The sequence below is a fragment of the Onychomys torridus genome, chromosome 3, assembly GCF_903995425.1.
Source record: "Onychomys torridus chromosome 3, mOncTor1.1, whole genome shotgun sequence".
Taxonomy (NCBI): domain Eukaryota; kingdom Metazoa; phylum Chordata; class Mammalia; order Rodentia; family Cricetidae; genus Onychomys; species Onychomys torridus.
Window position 1 is genome coordinate 41365843 of NC_050445.1, and position 24304 is coordinate 41390146.

The 24304-nt window shown below is 48.6% G+C and overlaps 1 protein-coding gene across 1 annotated transcript in view; it reads right to left on the bottom strand.

The window, feature by feature from the left end:
• Snd1 (staphylococcal nuclease and tudor domain containing 1) overlaps positions 1-24304 on the bottom strand; it is a 422881-nt gene that overhangs the window by 13738 nt on the left and 384839 nt on the right. The window contains exon 17 of the mRNA XM_036180523.1: positions 434-622. Within this exon, the coding sequence (XP_036036416.1) occupies positions 434-622 (189 nt within the window). The remainder of the gene's footprint in view (positions 1-433; positions 623-24304) is intronic.

The window sequence follows — 24304 nt, forward strand, 5'->3', positions numbered from 1 at the left end:
GGACCCACCCCCCTTGTCTCTTCAATGCAGTATCTGCAGAGAGAGAGAGGCTGTAAATCTGCTGTTCTCAGGGCTTCCAGGCATCTCCCTGGGCTGCTTCCCTGCAGGGCAGTAGGAAGGAAATTCAGAGGTGGGCTGCCCAGTCCCTTGGTGGGCACTGCCAGAAGGGCAGGTTGACCCCGGGCTCTTCACCAGTGGGGTCCTGGTCATTTCTTCTACTGCTGCAAGGCCATCTACAGTATCCTGCTATAGGTCTGGGACACCACTGGGAATCTTCGAGGCTGATGGCCCTGGCCCACTGCAGCTCTGTAGCAGGCTTATGACCAAAGGTACCTAAGCTGACACCTCATCCTTGGCTCTTGGGTGTGTGGGAAGGAGGAGGTAAGAAAAAGCACATGCTAAGAAATGACTGGACCACTGCCATACTTGGTACCTTCTCTTTCCTCTGCTTGGCGGCCTCCTCAGCAGATAGGAGAGGCTTGTAGTAGGCACTGCGCTCGGCAGTGAAGTGGACCTTGGAAAGCGCTTGTTCCACCAGCAAGACAGACAGGTTAGCCCCATCCATGTGCAGCCAGCCGATGAAGTTGCCGGCCTTATCCATGCTCTCGACTTCTACCTCCACCTGGGGACAAAAGATAGGTGTGTGTCAACTTGTGGGTACAGGTCTGCATGTGTAAGGGTTGAGAGTGGCACCAAGGCTCTCAAGCCTCAGTCACGTCTACATTCATTCTATGTAGCAGCAGCAGCTAGAACCAGAGAAGGCCAGAGTGAATGTATTGCTATCGCGATGCCAAGGACCCCAATGCCTCAGCCCCACGGAAGTTGTGAAACCTTCCCCAAGTGAGGCTCAGAGGGATGGCGGTGCCTTCCTTGAGTGTGAGTGTGTGTGAATGCTGACAGTGTGCAGAAATCTCCACTGTAGCTTTCTCCCCCACCCATGTTTATAGGCCGAAGACTGCTCCTACTAAGATGAGCTGAACCTGTCTCCTTCTTCAGCTTATGTAAAAATCCTGCCTTCTTGTCTATCTCTATGTAAGAGCCCTACTTCCCTATTCAACTGTATACAGTTAAACACACTGTGCTTCGGCCTCTCCATCAGACAGCCCAGGCCACCCGATCATGCCAGCTTTTCTGTGTTGTGTGTTGGTCTTTTCTCATGTCCTCGCTGCCCCGCTTCCATCAATCCTGCAGCTGTGCAGAGTGCGGCCTTCCAGATCCACCAGTCCGCGTTCCTTTCCCCCTCCTTTCGGCAGGGAGCTAGCTACTGGGGTGCACTTGAGTCACCTTGGCTGGAGGAGGCCCTCTGCTGAGTTGAGCATGTGGTAGGAGTGAGGTGAGAAGCAGCCTGAAGCTGGTGCACCCCACCCTTACCCACCACAGGCAGGCTGAGGAGCAAGACAGTGCCTGGGGAAAGGGAGTCTGTGTTCTTCCAGGAAGGCCTGGAAGGATTAATGTTTAGTGGAGGTAATTAAAGAGGCTTCCAGAGAGCGATGGGAGGAGAGAAAGGGGACAGGTAAGGACGGAGGAGGGTGTGGGTGGACTGCAGTAGCACACGGGACAGGCTGGGGAGGAGAGCAACTGCAGAGGGAAAGTAGACAGACACTGCAGCAGAGTTGCATGGAGGGCTCTATTCCCAGGACCCCAGGGCTGGCACAGACTGTTCCTCCAGGTGGATGGCTCAGGGTCGTGTCTTTTGGGGAGGCTGACCTGATCCTACCTCAGAAAAGCAATGGCCCATAATAAATTTCTTCCTTGATTCTCTCTCGACCCCCATTCTTTCTCTGCTAAAGGGGCCTATAAAAGCCTTTGCTGCTAAATGTAAAACTTGTATTAATTTAAATGGCTTCAAGCTCGATTAAGCAATAAAATGAATGTCTAAATACCTAGGAATTCTCAAAGCCTGAGATGGTGCCAGTGGCAGAGGGCTCAAAGGAATGAGAGTGGGTAGTTGGGAAATGTCCGGTGATATTTCTCTCTCAAAGCAGAAGGAGGTAGCTGGGGGGGGGGGGGGCAGGGACAAGGTACTAGAGATAAAGGTAAAGAGGCGGGGCCGGGGAGGCAGGGCCCTGACTTTATCCTTGGGCCCACTCCTTCTGAGTGGGAATACCAGCTGAAACTGCTCCAGCAGGCAAGCTCACCGGCTCCCTGGGCTCCCACATCTTGTTTCAGGGGTAGTCCCTCCTCCTGCTTCTCTGCTTTCTGCTGAGGTAATGGTGCCCCCTCCACCACACTGACTTAGGACGCTGCAGCTCGCTCTTCAGCGGAGCTACATATAGTGGGAAGAATCAGCACTTAGTGCCTGGTAGGTGCTGAAACAGACTTCTTGGTCTGAGTCTAGCAATTAACTTGTGAAGAAGAGCAAGTGGTGCTTAAGAGTTCCATGCTCTGATCCACCTTTCAACAGCCCGGGGTACTGCAAATTTGATGGAGTGTCCTGCAGGGAGAGGGCTGGGGGGCTGAAGGGGCCAGCAGGCCTGCAGGAACCAGAGAAAAACTGTCATGGCATGATGTCACTGTGGAAGACCACCTTTCTTTTGCCTTAATTTGCCAGGTCTTACCAAACAGGCTAAGGCCAAGAAGCAGTAGGTCCCAGAGGAACTCGGGGGTGGCAGTGGCAAGAACAGATGGGCTTGTTGCCTTGTGTTTGGAAGCTCAGGGGACATGTGCCCAGCCAAAAGCAAACGGTGCTGGTTCAGTTCCCAGCCAACATGGAGTCCAAGCCCACACCAGCTCCTCCTTCTCTGACCTGTCATGTTACAGAGTTTTAGTAGCCAAGTGTCTCCTCCTCTAAAACAGAGAATGTCCCCCTTCCCTCCACATGACCACACAGCATTCCTCCAGCCTTGGCAGGCTCCTAGGCAGCTTGCAGTGGGCCACTGAGGTTTTCTGCAACGGGTTGGGTTGTTGGCACTGATGTAAGAAGCTCAGAGATGGGTTGCTGAGGCAACCAGGCAGGAACAATCTCTCTCATCCTACACAGTGCCATGCTCAGACCTCACTACACATGGCAAACCCCAAACTGACACCAAATTCTTTGAAGCCAGAATCTAGGTGCTTTCTCCAGGGTTTGCCAGGGAGAACCACAACTAGCTGATATACTTGGGGCCAATCCATCAAGGAGCAGTGGGTTCTCCCTGGCAAGCAAGCCCAGACCTCACACGTATCCAGCTTCTTTCTGCCTGCAATCGATGTGCTAACTTGGGCTTGACAAGTCCCTAGGCCCAGCCAGCAGCGGAGAAAGAAATCTTTGGCCTTGGGCAGTGTGCTGCCACAGGTTCCATCTGGGGTTGTAGAAGGAGATGAAGCTGTCGCTGGTAGGGCTCAGCTTCCTCTTTCATTACAACTGCCAACAACATAGTAATTTCTCAATCAAACAAAGGCTCTCAGGGGAAGGTGTCTGGGCTACTGTTTTTGCAGACTTCCGAGTTACTTGGCTCCTGGTCTCTGCAGTCAAGTTCCATGCTATAGATCTACTTTCCTGGATATACCTAGGCTTGGATAGGTGCTGGAAGTCTGTGACTCTTTTCTGGCATGGAGAATTGCGGGCCTCAAGGGCAGAGGTTAAGCAGGGAGCTCCCGGAGTTGAATGCATGACCAGTCTTCTCTACTTTTCTCCTTTAGACCGACTGCCAGAAATCTGTGGTATAACTCTAATGGTACAAGGATCTATACCTGCACAAACTCTAGTTCTGTTTACCTCCAGGACTCAAACTTGTGACATGACCCCCTCACCTCTCCAAAAATGAGCCAAGGATGGCTGTGTTTATTTATGGTTATAGCTACTTGGAATATTTAGAAGGCTGGGTCAGGAGGATCTCTTGAGCCCAGGAGTTCAGGGTCTAGTATAGGCAACGCAGGTAGCCGTGTAAAACAGACAGGCTCACAGAGAGATGAGAGCAGAGAAAGGAAGAGATTATACAGATACAGACTTCTTGTTGTTTTGAGGCAGGGTCTCATAAAGCCCAGGCTGCCCTCAAATACACTTAGTTGCTGGGGATAACCTTGAATTCCTGATCCTCCTGCCTCTATCTTCCAAGTGCTGGGATTACAGGAGTGTGCCACTATGCCTGGCTTTATTCTTTCTACTTAATAATGCCAGGAATCAGTCTAGGGCTATGTGCATGCTAGGCACTTCCTCTACCACTGAGCTACAGCCTCAGCCCACACACTCCATTCTTGTTATCCATGATAGTGTTATAAAGTGACCATGAAGACTGAATTAGAAAATATCGAACCATTATTCCTAGAGGGAATAAAAGGTTTGGGGGGCTGGAGAGATGGCTCAGCCATTAAGAGCACTGGCTGCTCTTCCAGAGGACATAGGTTCAGTTCCCAGCACACACACAGCAGCTCACAACTGTCTATAACTCCAATTCCAGGTATCTGACACCTTCACACCAAGGCACATAAAAGAAAGTTAAATGCTTTCTTTAAAAATAATAATTAAAAAAAAAAAGGTTTAGGAATCTGGGAGTCTCTTATTACCTGTTTTTCAAATATCTAACCTTGGTTTAAATGTGTTTCTGTTTAAAGACACCTTATTTAATATGTATCACTGATTCATTTACACTGAGCTCTCAGCACCTTAAGAGGACAGGCCTGAATGATAGTTATGTAACACATATTTTTTCTTTAAGGTATATTCCAGCTTTTTTGATGTACTCTTGCTTGGGACCATCTTCTACAACAAAAATCACTAAGGAAAAGCACTGCTCCCCCAAAACTCAAGACTCTAAACAGATCACCAAGAGAACAATGCTTTATACTCTGAGAGCTTAAAACAAGAAGGCGGTGGAGTTATCTAGGCATACCTCACTATCCACACCTTAATCCTAGCACTTGAGAGATGGAGGTAGGCAGATCTCTAAGTTCTAGGTCACCCTAGTCTGCACAGAGAGGTCCAGGCCAGCTAGGGCTACAGAGTGAGACCTCTATCTAAAAATAAAGTAAAGCCTCAAAGTGCTAGGCATTGTGATCTATGCCTGTATTGCTAGCATTGGGTGGCAGTGGTGGTGGTGAGAAGCAGTGCAGGTAGGAGGATCGGAGTTCAAGATTACCCTCATGGACATGGCAAGTTTGAGGCCACCCCCGGCTGAATGGGATCCTATGCCAAAAAGAAGGTGGCAGTATTGCCTTGTTCGACCTGAGCTGGGAATGTGCCTGCCAAGTAACTCAAGCTTCTTGCCACTCTGCATGTTTACAAATGACTGCAAAAGCACCAGAATTGATCTTGGGGTTAGTGAGCATGCTTGCAAACACAAAACTTGCAAATGATGAGGACTGACTACATATAGATCTCTGTAGGGAGAGCTGTTCTTTACAAGCTGCCTCAAATAACAGACAGTAGCTACTGGAGATTTATTCCTGTGAAATATACAAGAAACTTCCTCATGCCCAACTGGCGATTGCAAGCATTAACTGAGATCTTATCCATGGAGTGCTGTGTAAACTGCAAAAAGCTATCTGACACAGTCTCTTCAGCATCTTGGAGTGTTTCTCAAGTGATTTGGACTCAATAGTTTCTGTGGGAAGATGCCTACAATGAAGGTGACACCCAGGAATTCAGATCTCAAGTGATGATCATGGACTGCCACACTCTGGGAATGGGCATCTGCTGTTCACACATTCGGGTGGTGGTTGACTTACTTATTAGGAGCCACACTCTTTTTTTTTTTTTTTTAAGATTTTATTTATTTATTATGTACACAGAAGAGGGCGCCAGATCTTATTACAGATGGTTGTGAGCCACCATGTGGGTGCTGGGAATTGAACTCAGGACCTCTTGAAGAACAGTCGGTGCTCTTAACCTCTGAGCCATCTCTCCAGCCCTGTTTACACATTCGGGTGGTTATGGTCATGGAGGTACTTCAGGGTCCGTGTATGTTTCTATAAGAGCAGACAGATGCTGGCTCTTCAGTCTTCTGTTGGATGTGTATGACAGAGCTGAGACCTAGGGGGACATGGTTCTGGGGGAGGACAGTACTTCCTGACAGACTCTAAGGGGCTTGGGGTAGCTACTTAAGGCAGAGGTGGGCAGCTAGCTGAAGACAGATGTGACCATCAGGAGTCAAAAGACACTTCCAGGTTGGTTTACTTGCTGTCCATCAGTGTCTCTAGGCCTCTGCCCTGGACGCTGGTAGAGTGACTGTGGGTTTTGTGGCTGCTGGACCCCTGAGCTAGACAAGCCTCAGTGAACTGTGTTCTGCTTGGCTTCAACATTACCTTCTCTGGCACTACCTGTGGGGAAATCACTTTGCTTCTTCTGGCTTTTAGGGAACTAAGTGTAGAATAGAGGTTGAGAATGTAGTCTGCAGAGACAGTGGCCCAGTTCAAATTCACCCACTACTTTGGTGAATCACTTAACCTCCCTGGACCTTTAAAACAAACAAACAAAATGACAACAACAAACCTTGATAGAAACTTGGGATTTTGGGAGGACCTGCCCTAGGTCATAATCATATTTTATTATGATTCAATGAGTCAATATAAGTATGTTAGATACACAAACAGTGTCAGTATATAAATGTTTCCTCATGACCACTATCATCATCATTGTCTCTGCTACCTGGTAGGAGCTCTTATTTCATGCTCAAATGTCTTCATTCTGTAACTAGAAAGTCAGTTCCACCAGGGAATGAAGCTTTTTTGATACTCAAAATCTTCCCAGAGCCTGGAAATACCTACTGCTTGGGTTGTGAGGGATTAGAAACTACATGTATTTGGGAATCTGAAGGACTGTGGGTCAACCCTCTCACTAGCTGTGAATTTTGGGGCAGGCCAAACAACCTCTTCAAGACTTGTTCCATTAACTATCAGACAAGGAGTGGGGATCTGTGCACTCGGTGGAGGAATGTGAAAATGATTCTTCTTCCATCAGCTAATGCTAAGAGCTCACAGGCAGGCTCTGCGTCTCTGGGTTGGTCACATACAGAAGCTTCCTGCTTGGTCAAGCTATGCACTGAACTTTGCACACTTGGAGATCAATCCCTGCTGAGTGAGTTCCATCGTCCTCTGCCCTCCCTAAAAAATTTTGTGTTTCTTACACTGGAGGTCCTTATGAAAGAGTGAAGGTAAGCCGAATGGGGTTGACAGGAAGTACTCAGGTATGGGTGAGTTCCCAAATCCACCTGAACAGATGCCTATCTGCTTTGTGTGTGTGTGTGTGTGTGTGTGTGTGTGTGTTCTCACCATCAAGCTAAAGGGGTGAGAGCTGAGAGTCAACCATGCCCAGGGAGATAAAATGCTAGACACTCTGGACCTGGCCTGTTTGTGGGCTGGGGCAGCCAGAGGGACCTTCTGCCTCACAGTGGGACACACCCTTCCTGCTCCCAAGCACATTAATGTGCCACTAATGAAATTGTTCTGGCTTATTTACCAAATTAATAAAATGGCACAGGCTGTTAATCTGCATGTCTCCTAATTACTGAGGAAGAGCTCCTGGTGCCCAGGCAACACGTCCACCTCAGTGCCCACCCAGCTGGGCTGTGGGCTCTTCCTTTCTGGCTGAGGCTGGGTAAGGACGGCAAGAAGTGGCAGGAGGGGAAGAAAGAGGAGGAGGACTGGAAGCCACAGTCACTAGTGCTATGGCGTGGAGCAGGGAGGATGGCAGCGGCCAGCAATTGTGTCATTTCCACAGTTTCTCTCTCAGTGGCCTCTGCGCCCTCACTTCCAGAAATATATACTCAGTTTCTGTCTCCGCCTCCAAATTGTCCCCCTGTCCCCTCTTGTCTGGATTCTGTCCAGCTCCTTAACACAGGAACTACTTCAATCAGACAGGCAGTGGGGCTGAGTCATTCTCCCGCTCTAAGTGGGAACATACTCCCTGCCTGGGGTGCAGTGCAGGCTGGGGAGCCACTTGGGGTTTGCCAAGGGTGTGGAGGAAGGGAGAGAAGGAAAAGCCAGGCAAGGCTGATAGTTTGATAAATGCTAACACCTTCTGGCCTTCCTAGCCATTTAGCTTCCAGCTTCTGAAATCTGGATATGATTGATATGAATGCGAGAGCCTGCAAGCACTCTTGGGTGCAGGCGGGAGAGATTTGAAAACACTCAGGTATTCAACCACAGAGGAAGCTCTGAGCTCAGCTTGCTCTGGGGGGTTGGTGTGTGTCCTAAGTTCTGTGGCAGATGCTGACCTGGATGCCTAGTGGTACTAAAGGGCAAAGGTGTATATCTACATCCTCCTCCTGAAGCTCTTCCAGGGTCCCAGTGCAAGGAAGATGTAGGAAAGAAGAAAGCATGCGTTGGAAGTTGCCTCTGTTGAGTAAGGTAGCCAGGGCACCAAGGGCAAAAGAAATGGGGTAGATCAGGGAAAAGCAGCAAGGGGAGCCCATGTCCCAAGCAATGAATGCAGGCAGCCAAAGGAGACAGTTCACATGGGCTTTACTGGGTATGGGCAGGGACCACACACATATGTGTCAGCCCTTCCTGGAGGATGGAGAACACTAGCCTCTCCCCTAGGGCACCGGCAGAGCCTCTGCACAATGCCTAAGGCAGCACAGAAAATGACTGGAGTCTACAGAATGCTTGGAACACAGCCCCGGGGTGCCCCAACTCCAGCCCCAAGGCACCTAGAAAGGAACACTGACTGTGTACATGGTTGTGCGCAGCTGGTTTCTCCAGAAGGTAGACCAAGAACCCTTAGGGGTAGAATCTCCATCACTCCCATGTGGGCCACACTCATGCTTTCAACTCCCTCAAGTCATCAGTGACAGGCAGACAATCAACGAGGACCAGGGAAATCCTGCTGGCTGGTGCATCATACCTGCTTCGGGCTCAGTACTCCTCCAGTAAAGTGAAAGTTGAACCAGCTTCTGGTTCTCTTGGGATTTTCTGAGGCTGTGGTAAGGGAGCACACATGGAAGGCATGGAGTGTCAGGAGAAGAAAAGCAATGGGTTACATGAGAAAGAAGGGCAGGTGGGAGAGCCTTGCTCGCTAATCATGTCCCAGAGAGGAAATGATGGAAAGGAAGTGGCTAAGTGGAAAGACTGACTGAATAATAATGTGAGCTCTGGGACACTCCAGTCTCATCCTCCATGGCTTGGTAGTACCTTTTACAAATAGCCTAGAATGGGCATGGTAGCACATACATGTAATCTCAGAACTTTGGAGGTTGAGATGGGAGGATCATGAGTCTAGCTTAGTTTACACAATGAGATCTTGTCTCAACACAATCACCGTCATCATCAAACCAAGCAAGCAAGCAAGCAAGCAAGCAAGCAAGCAAGCAACCAACCAACCAACCAATCAACCAAACAGTGGGACCTGGTGGAAGGGAATTAGGTCACAGGGATATCACCTTTGGAAGGACCAGCTTGTTATGAAGAGCAGGCCCAGTCCCTCCCCACATCTTCTGTCTTCTGTTTGTGTCATATACTGTATTTCTCTTACAAGTACTCCACATATGATGCCACCTACACCATGGTGCCAGTGCTGGTGACAATGCATCCTCTCAGACTTTCCAAACTTGGAGCCCAAATAAACTCATTAAAAAACAAAACCAAACAAAAACAAAACCCAAACTACCTAGTATCGTTTACTCTGTTATAGCAACACTAGACAGTCAAAGACTCCAACCCACTCACTCTGCCCAGCCTTTTGTGAGAATGTGAGTAGAATTCCAGGCCAACCAGAGCATGACTGAAATCCTTTTATGACAAGGACAGGGAGCCATGCTATGGAGCTGGGTTTTACACTGTCCCTGACGCTGCATGAAAGCTGTAGTGTGCTGCCACGGCCAGTGTGAACTCGAAGAGACACTTCACCTTAATATAGTAGCAGTTTAACACGGCCAACTTAAGGCCTCCCCTTGCGGCCACACACATACCAACTTCTTTCAGAGATGATGAACATTAACACAATGCAATTAATAATTCAATGCTCTGGGAGCTGGGAGGCTAGGCCTATGAAAGGCCTCCTGGGCCTCATTATTGTCAGCGCAGTGCAGTGGGGAGTGGGCAGGCTAGAAGCAAGGCAGCAGCAAGCTCTTTCATGAGCTGCTGGCACAGGGTGGCTCTGTCCCCACCTCCTTGGGATGCCCTTTCACCTCTACACCACATGACCTTTCATGTCCAACCCAAATTGATAATTGCTTTTCCAAACAATCTCTTTTCTGACATCTTAGCACTGAGCTATGCCAATGCACTAGGGATGCCCAGAAGTCCAGCCAGGGTGGCACAATAGCAAGAGGGGCCAAGGAGCTACTGGAAATGCAGGGAAAGCCTGGGTAACAAGTGAGCTGGCTGGGCTAGAAGGGCTTCCTTTTCCTCTACCTCTAGGGTGGCGGGGGGGGGGGGGGGATGGCGAGAGGGTGGTAACACACTTTTGGTCCTGCCTGAGGCAGAGAGGCAGAAGCCAAGGCGATCAGCATCATTGGAGTCTGCTGGGAAATGCAAACCTGCTGACTCCAGGCCTTTGCAAGCGGTAACACAGTTTACAAACTGACGCAATCTGTTCCTTTGGTGCAGACAATAAGGAAAGCAGACTGTTCATCTTCCCAGGAAAACCCCGGGCTGGAGGCCGGAGGGAGAGTTAACTCCCTCTTCCCCAAGCTTCATTCAGGGAATATGTCAGACCTGGGAAGTGCTTGTTTGGTTCCTCACTGAGCAAGAGGCAGGCTTTGAGATCTTTTGAATGGCCCTGACCCTTCTGGTGCTTGCTAGTTAATATGGAGAGTGGTCCTAGCCAAAAGGAGGTGTGAAGACCGCTTTCCATCTGGTACCTCCAGACAACACTTTCTCCAAAGACCTTGGCTTGGGCCAGGAGTCCTCTGAGGGGTCTAACCCAAGCCCATCCAGTGTATTCTCTGGCTTCAAAGCTATACCTGCCTGGAGGGACAGAGCTAGGCTTCAGCCTATTTTTGTAGTAGGAAAATCAATTTGTGTATGATCTATGGAGCAACTGCCTGAGGTTAGCAAATCTCTCGGGTGGACTCTAAGTAACTAAATGTCCTATCAGGTCATGTTCAAATGGCAGTTTTCCATTGCAGACCCCAATTCTCAAATTCCTTTACCTGAAATACTGTGGGCAACATCACTGTGAGGACCTAAACTCTGCTATTAAGAACCACTTAGATTAGGCATTCGTGGTTACTTCTCTCCCTTCCATCCATTTTGGGGGGACAAAGAAATCAGCCAGGCACTAGCTCACACCTCCATTCTGCTTCTGTCAGTTATCTTCTATACTGCCTTCCTGATCGCTTTCCCCATCCCCTTCGCCTACGAAATCTTACCTATCGCAGGAAACCTGGCCTGGCCACCTTCTTCTCCCCATCCAAAGAGCTTTCTGCACATACCCACTCCCTCCCTTCCGGTCTCCCCGTCCAATGCAGCCACTTCCTGTGGTCACTGATGTCACTTGTCACTATTACTTCAAAAGGTCACTGAAGACCTCTTAATTGCCATTTTAATAATTTCTTTGTAGACTTCATCATTTCTGACCTTTCAAATGATCTGACCAAGCTAAGCAACCCCTATCATTTTGAAACTTTGTGCTTTTAGGTCTCTGATTCTCAATCTTGGCTTCTTCTCCATGCTTTTTCTTGATCTCAGCTGAGAATTCTTCCTCAACAGCATGACCTTTGAATATGGATATTCCCAGGGTGCAACTTAAGCTGTGGGCAGTTCTTGTATTCTACTATTCTAAATGGCCAGAATACCTGCAACCTAGGCCTCACTACAGAATCCAACCCCACCAGGTAGGATCAAAGGAACGAGTCCAGCCTTCAACCTCTCACCTTTACTGGGAAGTCCACTCCTCCCACCTGTCAGCAAGGCACTCATCTTGGGCTCCATGCACTGTCATAAATGACACTGCTCATACTGACTCTACCTACTGGGATTCTACCTCCCTTTAATCTCTCTTACTGTCCCACTCTTTAGGTTGGGTCTTGGCTGTAGGTAACACTCACCTCACTGCTGTCCTCATTAGCCCTCTATGTTCTCACAGAATGTGTGTGGCTTATGCCAAGAAATGTAGCACAAGGGTTAGATGCAGTTCTGGAGCCAGATTACCTGTTTCAAATCTGTTTTTACTGACTAGCGACATGACTGTACATAACTTATTAATAATCATGGGCTTAGAACATCCTCTATGCCAAGTGAGCATAATGAGGGAGTCCCATCTCAAAGGGCTTTGATGAAGAATATGTAAAACATTCACAGAGTCTGGCTTATAGTAAGTACTCAATACATGTTGTTAATTCAAACAAACAAACAAACAAACAAACAAACAAACAACTGTGTCTATCACCGCTCTGTTAAAGTTCATTTTTTGTTCTCCTGAAGTTCTAATTTCTCAGCACAGTACAGTGTTGAGTACCTTCAGAGCTAGGCTTGGCTGCATCTTACAGCCCTCACTACTTTAATCTGGTCATGTCAAATGTCTCGTGTTCCCCACACACTCTGCTGTTCTAGACCTCAGCACGTTATTCCCTTGGGTTGGAATGTTCTTCACCACTACTTTTGCTGCAATCTCCTGCCCATTAAGATTTGGCAATCCCGATTTCACTTGACCCATGCCAGGATACACTGAGGACTTTCTCTCATGGCTCACCGCCTGTCACCACCACAATACTGGAATGGACACTTCTTAATGGTCCCCGGGAAGTGCTCAATAAAGAGACGAAAGGTAGAAGTCCTGTTTCCTTAGATCAGCAGCAGCAGAGTGGGAGTAGAAAGTTCTTACGACTGCACACACAGTGGCACAGAAATTATGAGAGAAGCCAGTGTAAGAGACGCCTCTGCCGGGGGCTAGCCCACAGCTGCCCTGTTGTAGCAGACCTGCCCACGGGAGCTCAGAGGGCCAAAGCCTGGCCGTGGTCGGGGCAGTCAGTACTGATGACTCAGAGGCAGTCCAGACATCAGGAGCAGAAGGGGCTCTTTTGTACTTGGCTTTGTCTGGGCCGAACAGAACTGGAGCGAGGATGGATTCCTCTATTTATCCAGGCATGAGTGCAGGCAGCAGCTGTGTGTACCTCCCCCTGGTCTCCTACACATCCATCGCCTCCTAGCTACTGATCCCTCAACAGGGAAGGGCTGAAGAGCAGAAGCAGGCCTGACACAGGGCCATAGTACAGGAGCTAAGAGGATGGAACAGATGTGGGGGAAGCCAGAGAGGCCAGTGCTAAATCTTCCAGGCGAAGTGTCAGAAGGTAAGTCAGGCCTCTGTCACTTAGGGAACAAGGACTGAGGAAGCGTTATGCTACAGGGCACCTGTGAGTGCCAGGAGGTCTTAGTTCCTCTGGGAAAGTGCAGAAAACTTGGGCTATGGCCATAGGATCTGCTCACAAACTATGGGGGCATTTTCTTTACTATCATCTGACCTCATAGCAAAAGGGACTCAGATACTCAATCCTCTTGCAGATCATAAAAAGGAGCACAGCAAAAAGCCTGGACAGAAATCCTACACTTTGAACAACTGCCTGCTTTGCTTATCAGCCATCCTTGCAGATCATCCAGAGGAAGCCCCTGTATTCGTCCCTGTGATTCATCCTGCCTCTGTGCCAAGCCATGCACTGTGTATGCTATGTACAAGTAAGGCACCCTTTACAAATCTGTGCTTGGTACTACTGGGGGCTAGCAGCAGCTCTGTTAACTTCCTGTCCAGGTCAGTACACCAAAGAACAGAAAGTCCCAGGTTCTCCTTGGACCCCATTAAGAAGTTGCTTTTAGGTCCAGGAGGGAAGAGATCTGAGCGTTTTGGCAGAGCTATGCCCCTGTCTGCTGTATGTTTCCAAACTGTTTCAAATCCCCACCGTAGTGAAAAAGAAAGGTCCTTTGAGATGATGCTGAGCCTAGGAGACTGGTCTTTGAGCCCAAGCAGTATCAGTGCTAGAGGGCTGTTCTGTGTCCACCCTTCTGCACAGAGAACAACTTGATTCTTGCTTTTTGTGACCCGAGGGGCACATGATCTCTCTAGCATCTCAGTAATGCACAGAAAAGCCCATGGGTAAAAGCCACCCATTATAAGGCTTGAGCATGTACACATGAAATAAGGATAAATGCAGCCTGCCAAAGGCCAGATCGGCCTAGTTAATGACTGGGCCCTGCCCTCTTCTATGTGGAGAGCTTGGGCTTCCTTGCTGCTGACTTTTTATTGCTAATGACAATTAAAATATGGCATCACTTACCCTCTTAGATTGGAGCCCTAATTGGCTATAAACCCTTCCAAACACTTGGTGTGGGGCTGGAGTTTACATTAAGACACTTCTGCCCTGAGTCCTGCCTTGCCTGCCTTAGTCTGTGGCAGGGCCAGTGCTGCTGTCCACAGAGGGGATGGAACAACGGACCTGGGGTACTTGGGCATGGGAACCTATACTGGAACCACGTTCTTCCCTCACTTGTCTCGGAGCCCACAAGGCTTTCATACTCACCTGGGCTTAGTGATCAGTTTCTGAAAGTTTTCAGGTCACTACAGTGAGATGAGATGCCAGCAGGAATTCTTAGTAACGTGTCATCTCTTGGCTATTGATGGACTCTGTTTCCCTGGCAGGAACTAGTGTTTATTAATCTTGATTTTCCTTCCTTCTAATCTCAACTAAACGTCCCAAACACGATTCCGTATAACAAAGCTCCAGGAGCCAGTTGGTGATCCCTATGCCCTAATATCTGCTCAGGCTGACTCTGCCCTGATCTGATACAGGGAATAGCTGGCCTCATTCACTCTGTTGTACTGGGCAGAATCCCATAGCCACCTGCTCTCTGCTTCCTGTGCGGGAAGTGCCTCTAGGAAGGCGAGTTCTAAAACTGGAGAGAGGAAATGAGGATGTTCAGTGTCTCCAAAGATCACCCAGAAGTCACAATTAGCATCTGAACCCTTCTGACCTGAGGGAGGAACAGTGAACTGACCTGGCATCAGTGAGCTGCCTCTTCTGACAGAGGACACTTGGATGCAGCTACTGCTGTCAACATGGCTTTTCCTGCTGTGGCCTTCTCGCCACAGTGCCCTCGGACAAAGCTTTGGGACTCCTACCACCACCCCGCCACTCAGTGTAAATACCATTTAAGCAACTTGATTCTCTCAATGCCTTCTGGGGGTGCTCTCTACGGCCCGCTGCTCCTGAGCTGCTGCCTGGAGCCAGTGGGCAAGGGATTGCAGAATGTGAGGGTCAGAGCAGCAAGCAGGAAGGGAAAGGCCAACTCTAATCTCCTTCTAAGCAGGGGCTTACTGAGATGCTGCAAGGACCACGGGGTGGGGTGGGGGTGGTGAGAGAACACGGGACTGAGGAGGTTCTCAGCATCTTCTATTTTCCCAAGATGGAGCATGTTAGGCACGTAGCACCCTACCAGCCTCATTTCTTCTGATATTTCTTCAAGGACCCTTTGTTCTGGCTCAGCAAGCGGGTTTGCTTGATGTGTGAGTTGCCCATTCCCACCTCTCACATCCCTACCTGTCTCAGGGCCACAAGCCTGTATTAGAACTGTGGTTGTTGGGCAACGAGTCTCCCCCACAGAGCTAAGAGAAGACAGAACTCATTCTCAGGGAACTATCCATTCATTGGTAAAGAACAGCATGGCAAGCCCCTTTCTGGAAGGTGCTATCCAGAATCTGGAGTGAAACTATGGGCAGTAGTTTGCAAGAAGCATCCCAAGCTCTTCTGTCTTCCAGGAAGCTTTCCTTCATCCACTTTTCCTAATAACTAACTCCATCTTGGTGCTCAGATCTATCTGCCCTGTATCAACTTGCTCATGCTCTTCATGACCTATTATGTGTTCTGCCTTCTGAATGAAGTGGTTGGTTTCCTGTTTCTGTTCAACCCATTTGGCTCCCCAGAGCTTGCACAAGTGTAGCAGGATTCTAAGCAGTGTTGGGCTTGAAGGAGGAGGATCCTGCACTGCTTGGGGAGAGACTGTGCTTGGCAGGGCTCTTTTGCTTCTGGGCAGTGCTTTCCATGTGGCTATATTCCTGGTTGCTATCTAGAGCTTTCTTAACATAGACAAGCTTCTAAGGCCAGCCAGGCAGCAGAAATACAGGTTCACATTGTAACAGGGTCTAGTGTCTACTGCAAGGGAAGGTCAGCATGGCTCAGGAAGATAGAACAGAACTTCAGAAGCACCAGGGATGCCCGGCTGAACTGATGAGAGAGATAACATCCGACAATGACTATGATCCTTTAAAATGGAAACATAAATGCCAAGGAAACAGGAACATATAAAAATCATTAAGGATATATAAAGAGGCTGAGGGCTCACTGTAATCAACCGACCAAGGAATCGTTATTTGGCATTTGCTAAGCAGAAAAACATGGCATGAGACACTGCAGCTGATCTCAAAGGGAGGAAAATGCAAAGAGCCTGAGATTTAGTTGAGAAGACACAATAAAGCCACATCATGTCAATTAGTGACAAAATGCCATGTAAAACACATAACAACTCACCGATATGGACAGTAAATACTAGATGGGTTCAGAGGAGAGCCTGAGACAGCTCTGAGGGACAGACGAGCAGTCAGAAGACTCTTTAGAAAGGGGCTGGGCTTTAAAGGATGGACAAAGACAAACCTGGTGGAGCATAAGGCGCATCTCTGAAAGCAATGTCTAATGGGAAGGGAAAGATGGTGATGACAAGATCAGGAGATATAAACAGGTACTGTAGTAAGGAAGACAGGGATTACGGAGTGAGCAAGGACAAGTGCAAAACAGCCTAGAACCAAAGCTCTGGAGGGCTGACCTTGAAAGAGGGTGTGGGGCTCTTTGGAGCCCAAAATCCTTCTGATTCAGAGCTGACCAGGCACATGAATCAGGCTGAATTCTAGACACCCTTATGAAGGCAGGAAGGAAGAAGGGAAGGGTGGGGACTTGAACAAGGTGCACAAAAATCTTGTTATGATCATGGTTTGGGGGACAAAGGAATGAGGAGAGATGAAAACACACTGTGGTAGCTTGTTAACAGACCATGAAGTACTCTCACCCCAAGTCAAACTGTACAGAGAAAGATCACAGAAAGAGAGGGAAGAGGGAGAGAGGAAAAGACATCAACCAAGGCTAGAGGTCCAGCCACTGCTAGGCTAGAGAGCCAGCATTGGATTTCACTCCTTCCCTGCAGGAAACATGAGCACTGTGCTTTCTTACTCAGTCTTCCCCATTCCAAATATTCCTGGCTTTGATTTTGGGGACCCTATCTATTGACTGTACTGGTTATGGGTAAGATTTGCAATCAGACGACTTAGGTTTGAATTCAGCCTGTGCCATTTGTAAACTCTAGGAAAGGCATTTTAAGTCTTTGCTTACACTTCTTCAAGCTGTGACACAAAAGTAAGAAAACAGAAAGTCTCCTTCATAAGGCTTAAGTGATCTAATGTATATTAAGCTCTTTGAACCACATCTAATATACAGTAAACGCTTAACCAACGCCGGCTCTTCTTACTGGACTGCACACATACAGTAAATCGGAACCTGATTTGGATGTACAGGGTTACCAAGGTCTACAGTTTTCTATGGAAAAATGATTGGCTTTTGGCCAGTGTGTAGCCTAGCACACTTCTTTTGGACCTTGGCTTCTAGAATACGCAAGGAACTCGCCCCTGAGACAGCGAGTGTGAACTGGAGGCGCTGTTTCTTGGCCAGTGGAACTCTCCCTTGGCTGAATTAGCAGCAGATTTAAGGCTTAGCAGGAAGGGATGGGGTGTGAGTGCTTCCCCAGTCTCATTTCCATCACCTCCCACCCCTCATGGCACACAGACTCCGATCCGGCCCTAGACAGACCCCGCAGTCTCGCACCTTTATGTCTTGCTGTTTGTGGCAGAGATATCCCATAGGCTTTCCCCTTCCTTTTTGTCTTCTTGTTATCTCAGGCGTTCACATGGCCAGCTCCGAGATTAGAGACTGGTAACACGAAAGTGATGCAGCAGAAATCCTAGGACAGGACCTGTAGGAAAGCCCTCACTCTTTGTGTTTGTTCCTCTGACTCCCCGGCTAGCAGGAACAGCTTGCAATTGGACGCAACTCTAACTGCTGGGTCTGGAGTGCATGCATTCTTTGACTCAGCTGAGCTAACACCTACTTGTGCTCCCTGACTAGGCCCACACGGCACTTCCTACACGTCATACCTAGTGCCCTGCTGTGCTCTGAGGGAATCCTGAGCAACACAGGGAACAGATCATCCTCTCTGACTGCTGAGGTGCTTGTCAGCCTGTCAACTCCTTGATACTTGACTTCGTGGACCCAACTCTGGTCCACAAAGTAGGTCAACACAGGTAAGATAAGTAAAATGAAAAGGAGATACAAACGTTTATTACTGCATTTATCAATTTGTCTTTGCTTTTAAAGAATGTCTGACCTGGACATAAAAGCAGACAATCTCAGAACTGAAAAACCACATGGTGCTGGGCCCTTATGTAGTGCCTGGCTCATTAAAGCTGTCCCCAGTAGGCTTTGTCTAATGGCCAGGCTCGGTAAGGGTGCATCAGAAATGTTCTAGATAAGAAGGCTCTAGGTAAGAGCTGTCACTTCCACAGCTGATGGGAAGATCAGATAAAAGGGAACGAAATCAACATTTTTCAAGTTCTGGCTGTGAGTGCCATTCATGGAAGAACATACATTAGACATGACATATGCTGACGTAGTCCTCATAACTGTTTATTTAAAAAATGTTGTTTTTATAGCCCCATCCTACCGATAAGGATGAAGGGCTCACACAAATTTAACAATTTGCTGACGTAAAAGTCTGATTACTGGGTACCACTGGGCTGGGGACTTAGCTCCATGGTTGAGCACATGCCTAGCAGGTACAAAGTCTGTGTTAGATCCCTAGCATCACAGACAAATAAGTAAGAAATACCGAAGAGGAAGGAAAAGAAAAGGGCACTCGAAGGTACTGTTGTAGACAGAAGCAAGAAACTCTAACGTACTGTTGCACAGGGGATGGCTATGAATAAGGATGATACACCGTGCATCTCAGCAAGGATGGGAAGAAGGACTTGGACAGCTTTCACCATAAAAATGTTGAAGCTGGGCCTGGTGGTGCACACCTGTAATCCCAGCACTTGGGAGGCAGAGGCAGGTGGATCTCTGTGAGTTCAAAGCCAGCCTGGGCTACATAATGAGTTCCAGGATAATCAGGGCTATATAGAGATACCCTGTCTCAAAAAACCAAGCCCTCCTCCAATAAATAAAAATATAAGTGACATTTGAAAAAGATGCTTACGTTAATTTAAAGACAATATAGTGTATACCGTATTGAAACATCATATGGTGCCCTATTAATATGTAGGTTATATTTAATTAAATGTAGATTAAAAGAAAAAAAAGATGAATCTGCTCAAGGTCATTTGGTAAGTGTAGAGGCCAGAATTTGAACTCAACTCTGCTTACTTTCAGAACCTGGCTCTTGTTACTAACCTGTAGGTACAGTGACTCTGTGGGCATCTGGAAGCATCATACTCCCCAATACCTAAATTTCCTGAAGGAATTGAGGTGGAGGCTCTGGCCAGGAAGCAGCCATGGGGAGAGGCATCTGCCTTTCTGCTGGCCAGGCTGCTCTCTGCTCTTGGCCTGGGAAAGTGTCAGTGGGAAGGGAAAGTCATTAGGAAAAGCCCATCTCTCAGCAGGATTTGCTTGAGCAACTGTCCCCAGGACCCCTGCTGAGCACCACTTAGCTGCTCTGGGCTCATTACCCTCTGGGACTCTGCCTGTCTGTCCTCTGCTGGCTGCTCAGCATGCCCCAGAAACTCAGCCACCTCCTTGACTGCCTAGAAGGCCCTGCTTCTAGGGCTTCCTTCAGGAGGCGGCCAGCCAGGGCGTCCCCTTCCTGGGGCTCCCACTTCGTTTCTCCCCAGCTTTTCTCCCTCTGATGAAGCAAGACCCAGAGGGTCTTAACCTTGGTAAGTCCAAACCTCTGAAGCAATGGGAACTCCTTTAGATCCCTGTGGGGAGCCTCGAACTGACAAGAGCAAAGGAAACTGGCCCACAGCGCTGCCTGGGGAAGGGCACATACTGCTGAGGAGGGAAGGGTAGGCACAGGCTCAGTTTGCATGCCTCCCTGCCTCCCCAGCCCTCGCTGTGCCAACTGCTTTTAACCTTGACCAAAACAAAATTCTTCTGGCTTCCCCAACTGAGAAAAAGTGAGTTTATAATTGAAAAGCCCACAGAATTTATTGCTGTAGAAATGAGGAAATTTAAAACTCATAACTACCCTGCAGGCCGATAGATCAGGCAGATATCCATCCTATTAGAACAACTCGGGACTGTAGATATCCATCTTATTACACTAAATGGTTAAGAAAGCCTGGCCTCACATCACAGAGATGCTCCATATCGTTTTCTGCTCACTTTCCTGAGTACATTCATCAGCCCGTTTTGTCTCCTCTGCTGAGATCGGCCTCAGAATTACAAACTGCTGAGAGGCAGCACAAGTTTTAAATTAAGCATTCATGGGCGTAGGTGAGCTTGGAAAATGATGGTGGGTCGCATGGCAGGCAGGCAAGATTTAGTGCCTTGTGTGTGTGGGGGGTGGTGGTGGTGGTGATGGGGTGGGGTGGGGGGACGGACTCATCAACAAGTCTGGATCAAGCCTGGGGACTAGGAACCAGGGAGAGGAGAAAAGGGGCTAAGGAGAGGAATTTAAAAGCTCTCTGGTCAAAGGGCCAGACACGCTGCATGACAAAATGAAAATCACTGGAGACTTTGAATCACTGCTAATGCCATCTTCCGTGCGAGGCATACGTTATCTGCTGTTCAGACCAGTGCATCTGTGAGGTGGGACCCGGGGAGAACAGTCAGCCCGGGGCAAGGGCTCCTCTACTTCTCTTTGGCGTTTCCAGACCGCACCTCTTGCAGTGAGTCTCCTTGCTGCCAGGACTTGCCATAGATAAAGTCTACCCTTGGCCAGCTTTATGGACAGTGACTTCTGCTACCCTTTGGACTCCCCGGTGGGCAGGACTCCTTTCTGCTCCTCTCTGGCTTTCCCTGTAAGGGAGAATGGCCTTTCTGCTCCCTGGAGGACACACTGAGGTTGGGTCTGTACCGCGGCACAGGCTCTCCTGTGCTCACACTGCAGCAACTGCTCCTGCTGACCACTGGAAAGGAGGCCTGGGGGGATCACAGACGCCTCCCTGACAATCATCTTAACAGTGATGGGTGGTGTTGGGGAGACAGGCTGCAGCAGGCCCAGCTCTCTGTGGGGCTGCCCCCTGCACCAGCCATTCCCATTACCTTGTTTTATTTTCTTTTATTGCAAAGCGGCTCCAACGTGTGGGCAATAAAGCTTTGACTGCTGCACTCCACAGGCCTGGGGTGAGGAGAGCTCAGCTTGACAAAGTAGGGCAGCTTGGCGAGGAGGCCCAAGCAGGGGGCCCATTCCAGCAAGCACATCCCCAGCATCCCCAGGGCAGCCATACCAGAGAATCCTTCCCTGGTTTGAAAGGCCCTTTGAGTGTTGGCAGAGAAAGGAGCCTTCTGGAACTGTGGCAGGCTTTTCCCCTGCCTGCCATTCATCCAGAATCCCCATTCTTGCGGTTTCTACAAGGCAGTCCTTCTCCACCAGAGAAGCCTCACCTCTCTCAGTTGCCTCTGTTCACCCCCTGCTCATGGACTGACCTCTTTCCTCTGCTGCCCAGGTAGCCAGCCTACTTGATCTTTCAAACAATTTTATGCTCTGGTCTTCCAAGGAGTGAGGAAAAACACCACCTTGCTAAGTGTCGGGCTGCCTGCTGCACTTCCCCCTTGGGTTCTAAGAACTGTTCAGACCCTGATGGGAGGGAGGCAAGTGGGTGGAATCACCTGGCTCAGCTTCAGACAGAGGTGGGGTGGGCCCTGCTCTTCTTCACTGAAGAGCCAGCCCAGCGGCCCTGGGAAACGGGAGTGCTGGAGTGGCTGAGGGCTGGTGAGGGGCTCCTTGAAGGTTCAGGTACAGGCTTGTAGGGGATAAAAGAGGCTTTAGGGAGAGGAGAGAGGCGGTAGCTGGCTGGCTGCCAAAACATAGGGTGGCAGAGCTTTCTGCAGCCCCAAATGGTTTCCAAACACAAAACCTTTGCCAAAGTGTGTCCCTGTCACTTCTGAAAACCTTAAAGCCTCATAATTGCCTCTCTAATGAGACTCTCTAAAGAGCCCCTTTCCCAACTGTCTACAACTTTTACTTTAGCTATGCCCTGCTCAATATACACTTGCAATATATATTTTTTTTTTTTTACAAAACTTATTCGTGGTTTACTTTGTGGCAGTTTAGGATGATTATGTGTCTGGACCTATGCTGTCGACACAATGACACTAGCAATGACAACAGACACTAGCAACAAAAGGAAGTTGCTATGGGGGGGCTGCAGTATTGGTGTCTCTGCATAATTTTATGGACTGTAATTCTCCTGCCCCATGGGACCCATCAATATAACACTGAAATTCCAAGAGCAATGATTTTTGGGGCACAAATGTAGGATAGCACCCAGGACTGGCATTCCAGGCATAGCTCCTTGGGCCCTACTTTGGACAGGAAGATGGATTTCGTCTGACTTCCCTGACGGACGGTTGTGTTCAGCAAACAGCCCAGCATGCAGCTGTCACTCTGATGCTGAGCTCTGACAGGCTTCGATCAGGCTGCAGTGTGAGCATGCAGATCCACACAGCCTCATTAACACGCTGCTGCCTGGAAGACAGTTCTGTCTGGGCCAAGATGCCTGGGCACCAGCCTTCCTCCAGCGGGTGCTGCTGACAGGGAGCCTGTACCAGTGGAGGGAAGGAGGGGGACGGAACTTCTTCAGAATACACACACGCTGTGGGAAGACAAGGCTTTGGCAGTGAAGTGGAATTAAAAGTGGGAGGAGGGGCAGATGCATCCTTGACAGACAAGCTGCCAGATGGATGCCTGTTCAGTTGAGATGAGCAAACAGGGCACTAGGCTAAAACCAGGCATAAAGGCTTGTAATCTGGAAGCCTGAGCTGGGGAAGTGGACAGCTGGCAGCTCTAGTCTTCTCTTCTTGCTTAGCAGCTATGCTTCATGCCACCTTCTTAAAGTCTTAGGGAATTCCAGAACATTCTACTGGAACCAGAGGTCACCTTTATCCCCACCCCCTCCACCGGATGCAGATGTCCCTATACCTCTGACAGAACAAGGGTAAGTGTTTCAGCACCTGGGAGCTTTCTTCTAGAAGAGCCCACCTTACTGTTAGGCCATGTGCTCCTTCAAATCCTCTAATCTCTCTGGTCTGAACTCCTAGCAGCCAAAGTTTTGTACTCCAGCACAATCTGGAACAAACAGGATTCCTTTTTCTTATTATCTGGAAAAGTTCCCTGAGTCCAGACATGTGAGCTGCTTTTAGGACGGAAGGAGCTAAAAAGGAGAGCACCCCAGCACACAAAGGACGCAGCTTCTCCTTCCACAGCAGAGTGGACACTGGGAGGAGGTGCCTTCTGCTTCCTTTCCTTCCCTAGTGACTTCCAGTCCATCACTGAATCCTGTCTGTCACATCACTCAAGTCCCTTCTTAGGAATGTCCTGGGAGCGTATCAAGAACCCTCTAGGAGGAAAGGGGGCTGAAAAGATGCCTCAGTGGTTAAGAGCACATACTGCTCTCACAGAGGACCCACATTCAATTCCCAGCTCAAATCCGCCTATAACTTCAGGGGGATTTAATGTTTCTGCCTCCCACTGCTACTGGAACTCACATACATATACCTAAACATAGACCCATACACAGAAATTCAATTAAAAATAATAAAATAAATCTTTTTTTAAAAAAGGAACTTTTAGGGCTGGTGAGATGCCCCTGAGGCTTGCTTGAGTCTGATCCCCAACCCACATAGAAGCTGAAGGAAGAAATTGGCTCCACAAAGTTGTCCTCTGGTCTCCAGAGGCACATTGTGGCACCCACCTACGCCACCCCCCCCCCCACTCGCGCATGCTCACACATACAATTTAACTGTAATAATAACAAGGATTTAAAAATGCAGCATTAAGAAGGAAGCTCAGCACCCCAGACATTGCTGAGCAGTAGGGAATAATTACCTCCTTCAATCCATACTATTCCTCTGTCAATACAATTTTATCAGTCATTTCATACCGCTGTTAGTGTACAGTTTGTAGTACACAAAACCCCCTGGAGTAATTTTCAAATGAACAGTTGTTAAACTGGGTCACCTTCATCTTGTAATTGTATAGCTGACTTCTGGACCTGAACACAGGACGTAGTGTTTGTTACAACTGGCAAATCATGTTTCACTTTATGTAAGTTGTAGTCCATCTCTCTTCACCCCGTAAGAAATGTCAAAGTTTACCTTTCCTGTCTGCAAGAAAATGCTCTTGTTAGTCTCAAATAATCTTCTAGGCCTCTACCCAAGTCTTGGGAACGGTAGGCCTGGAGGACAGAAATTGGTATGGG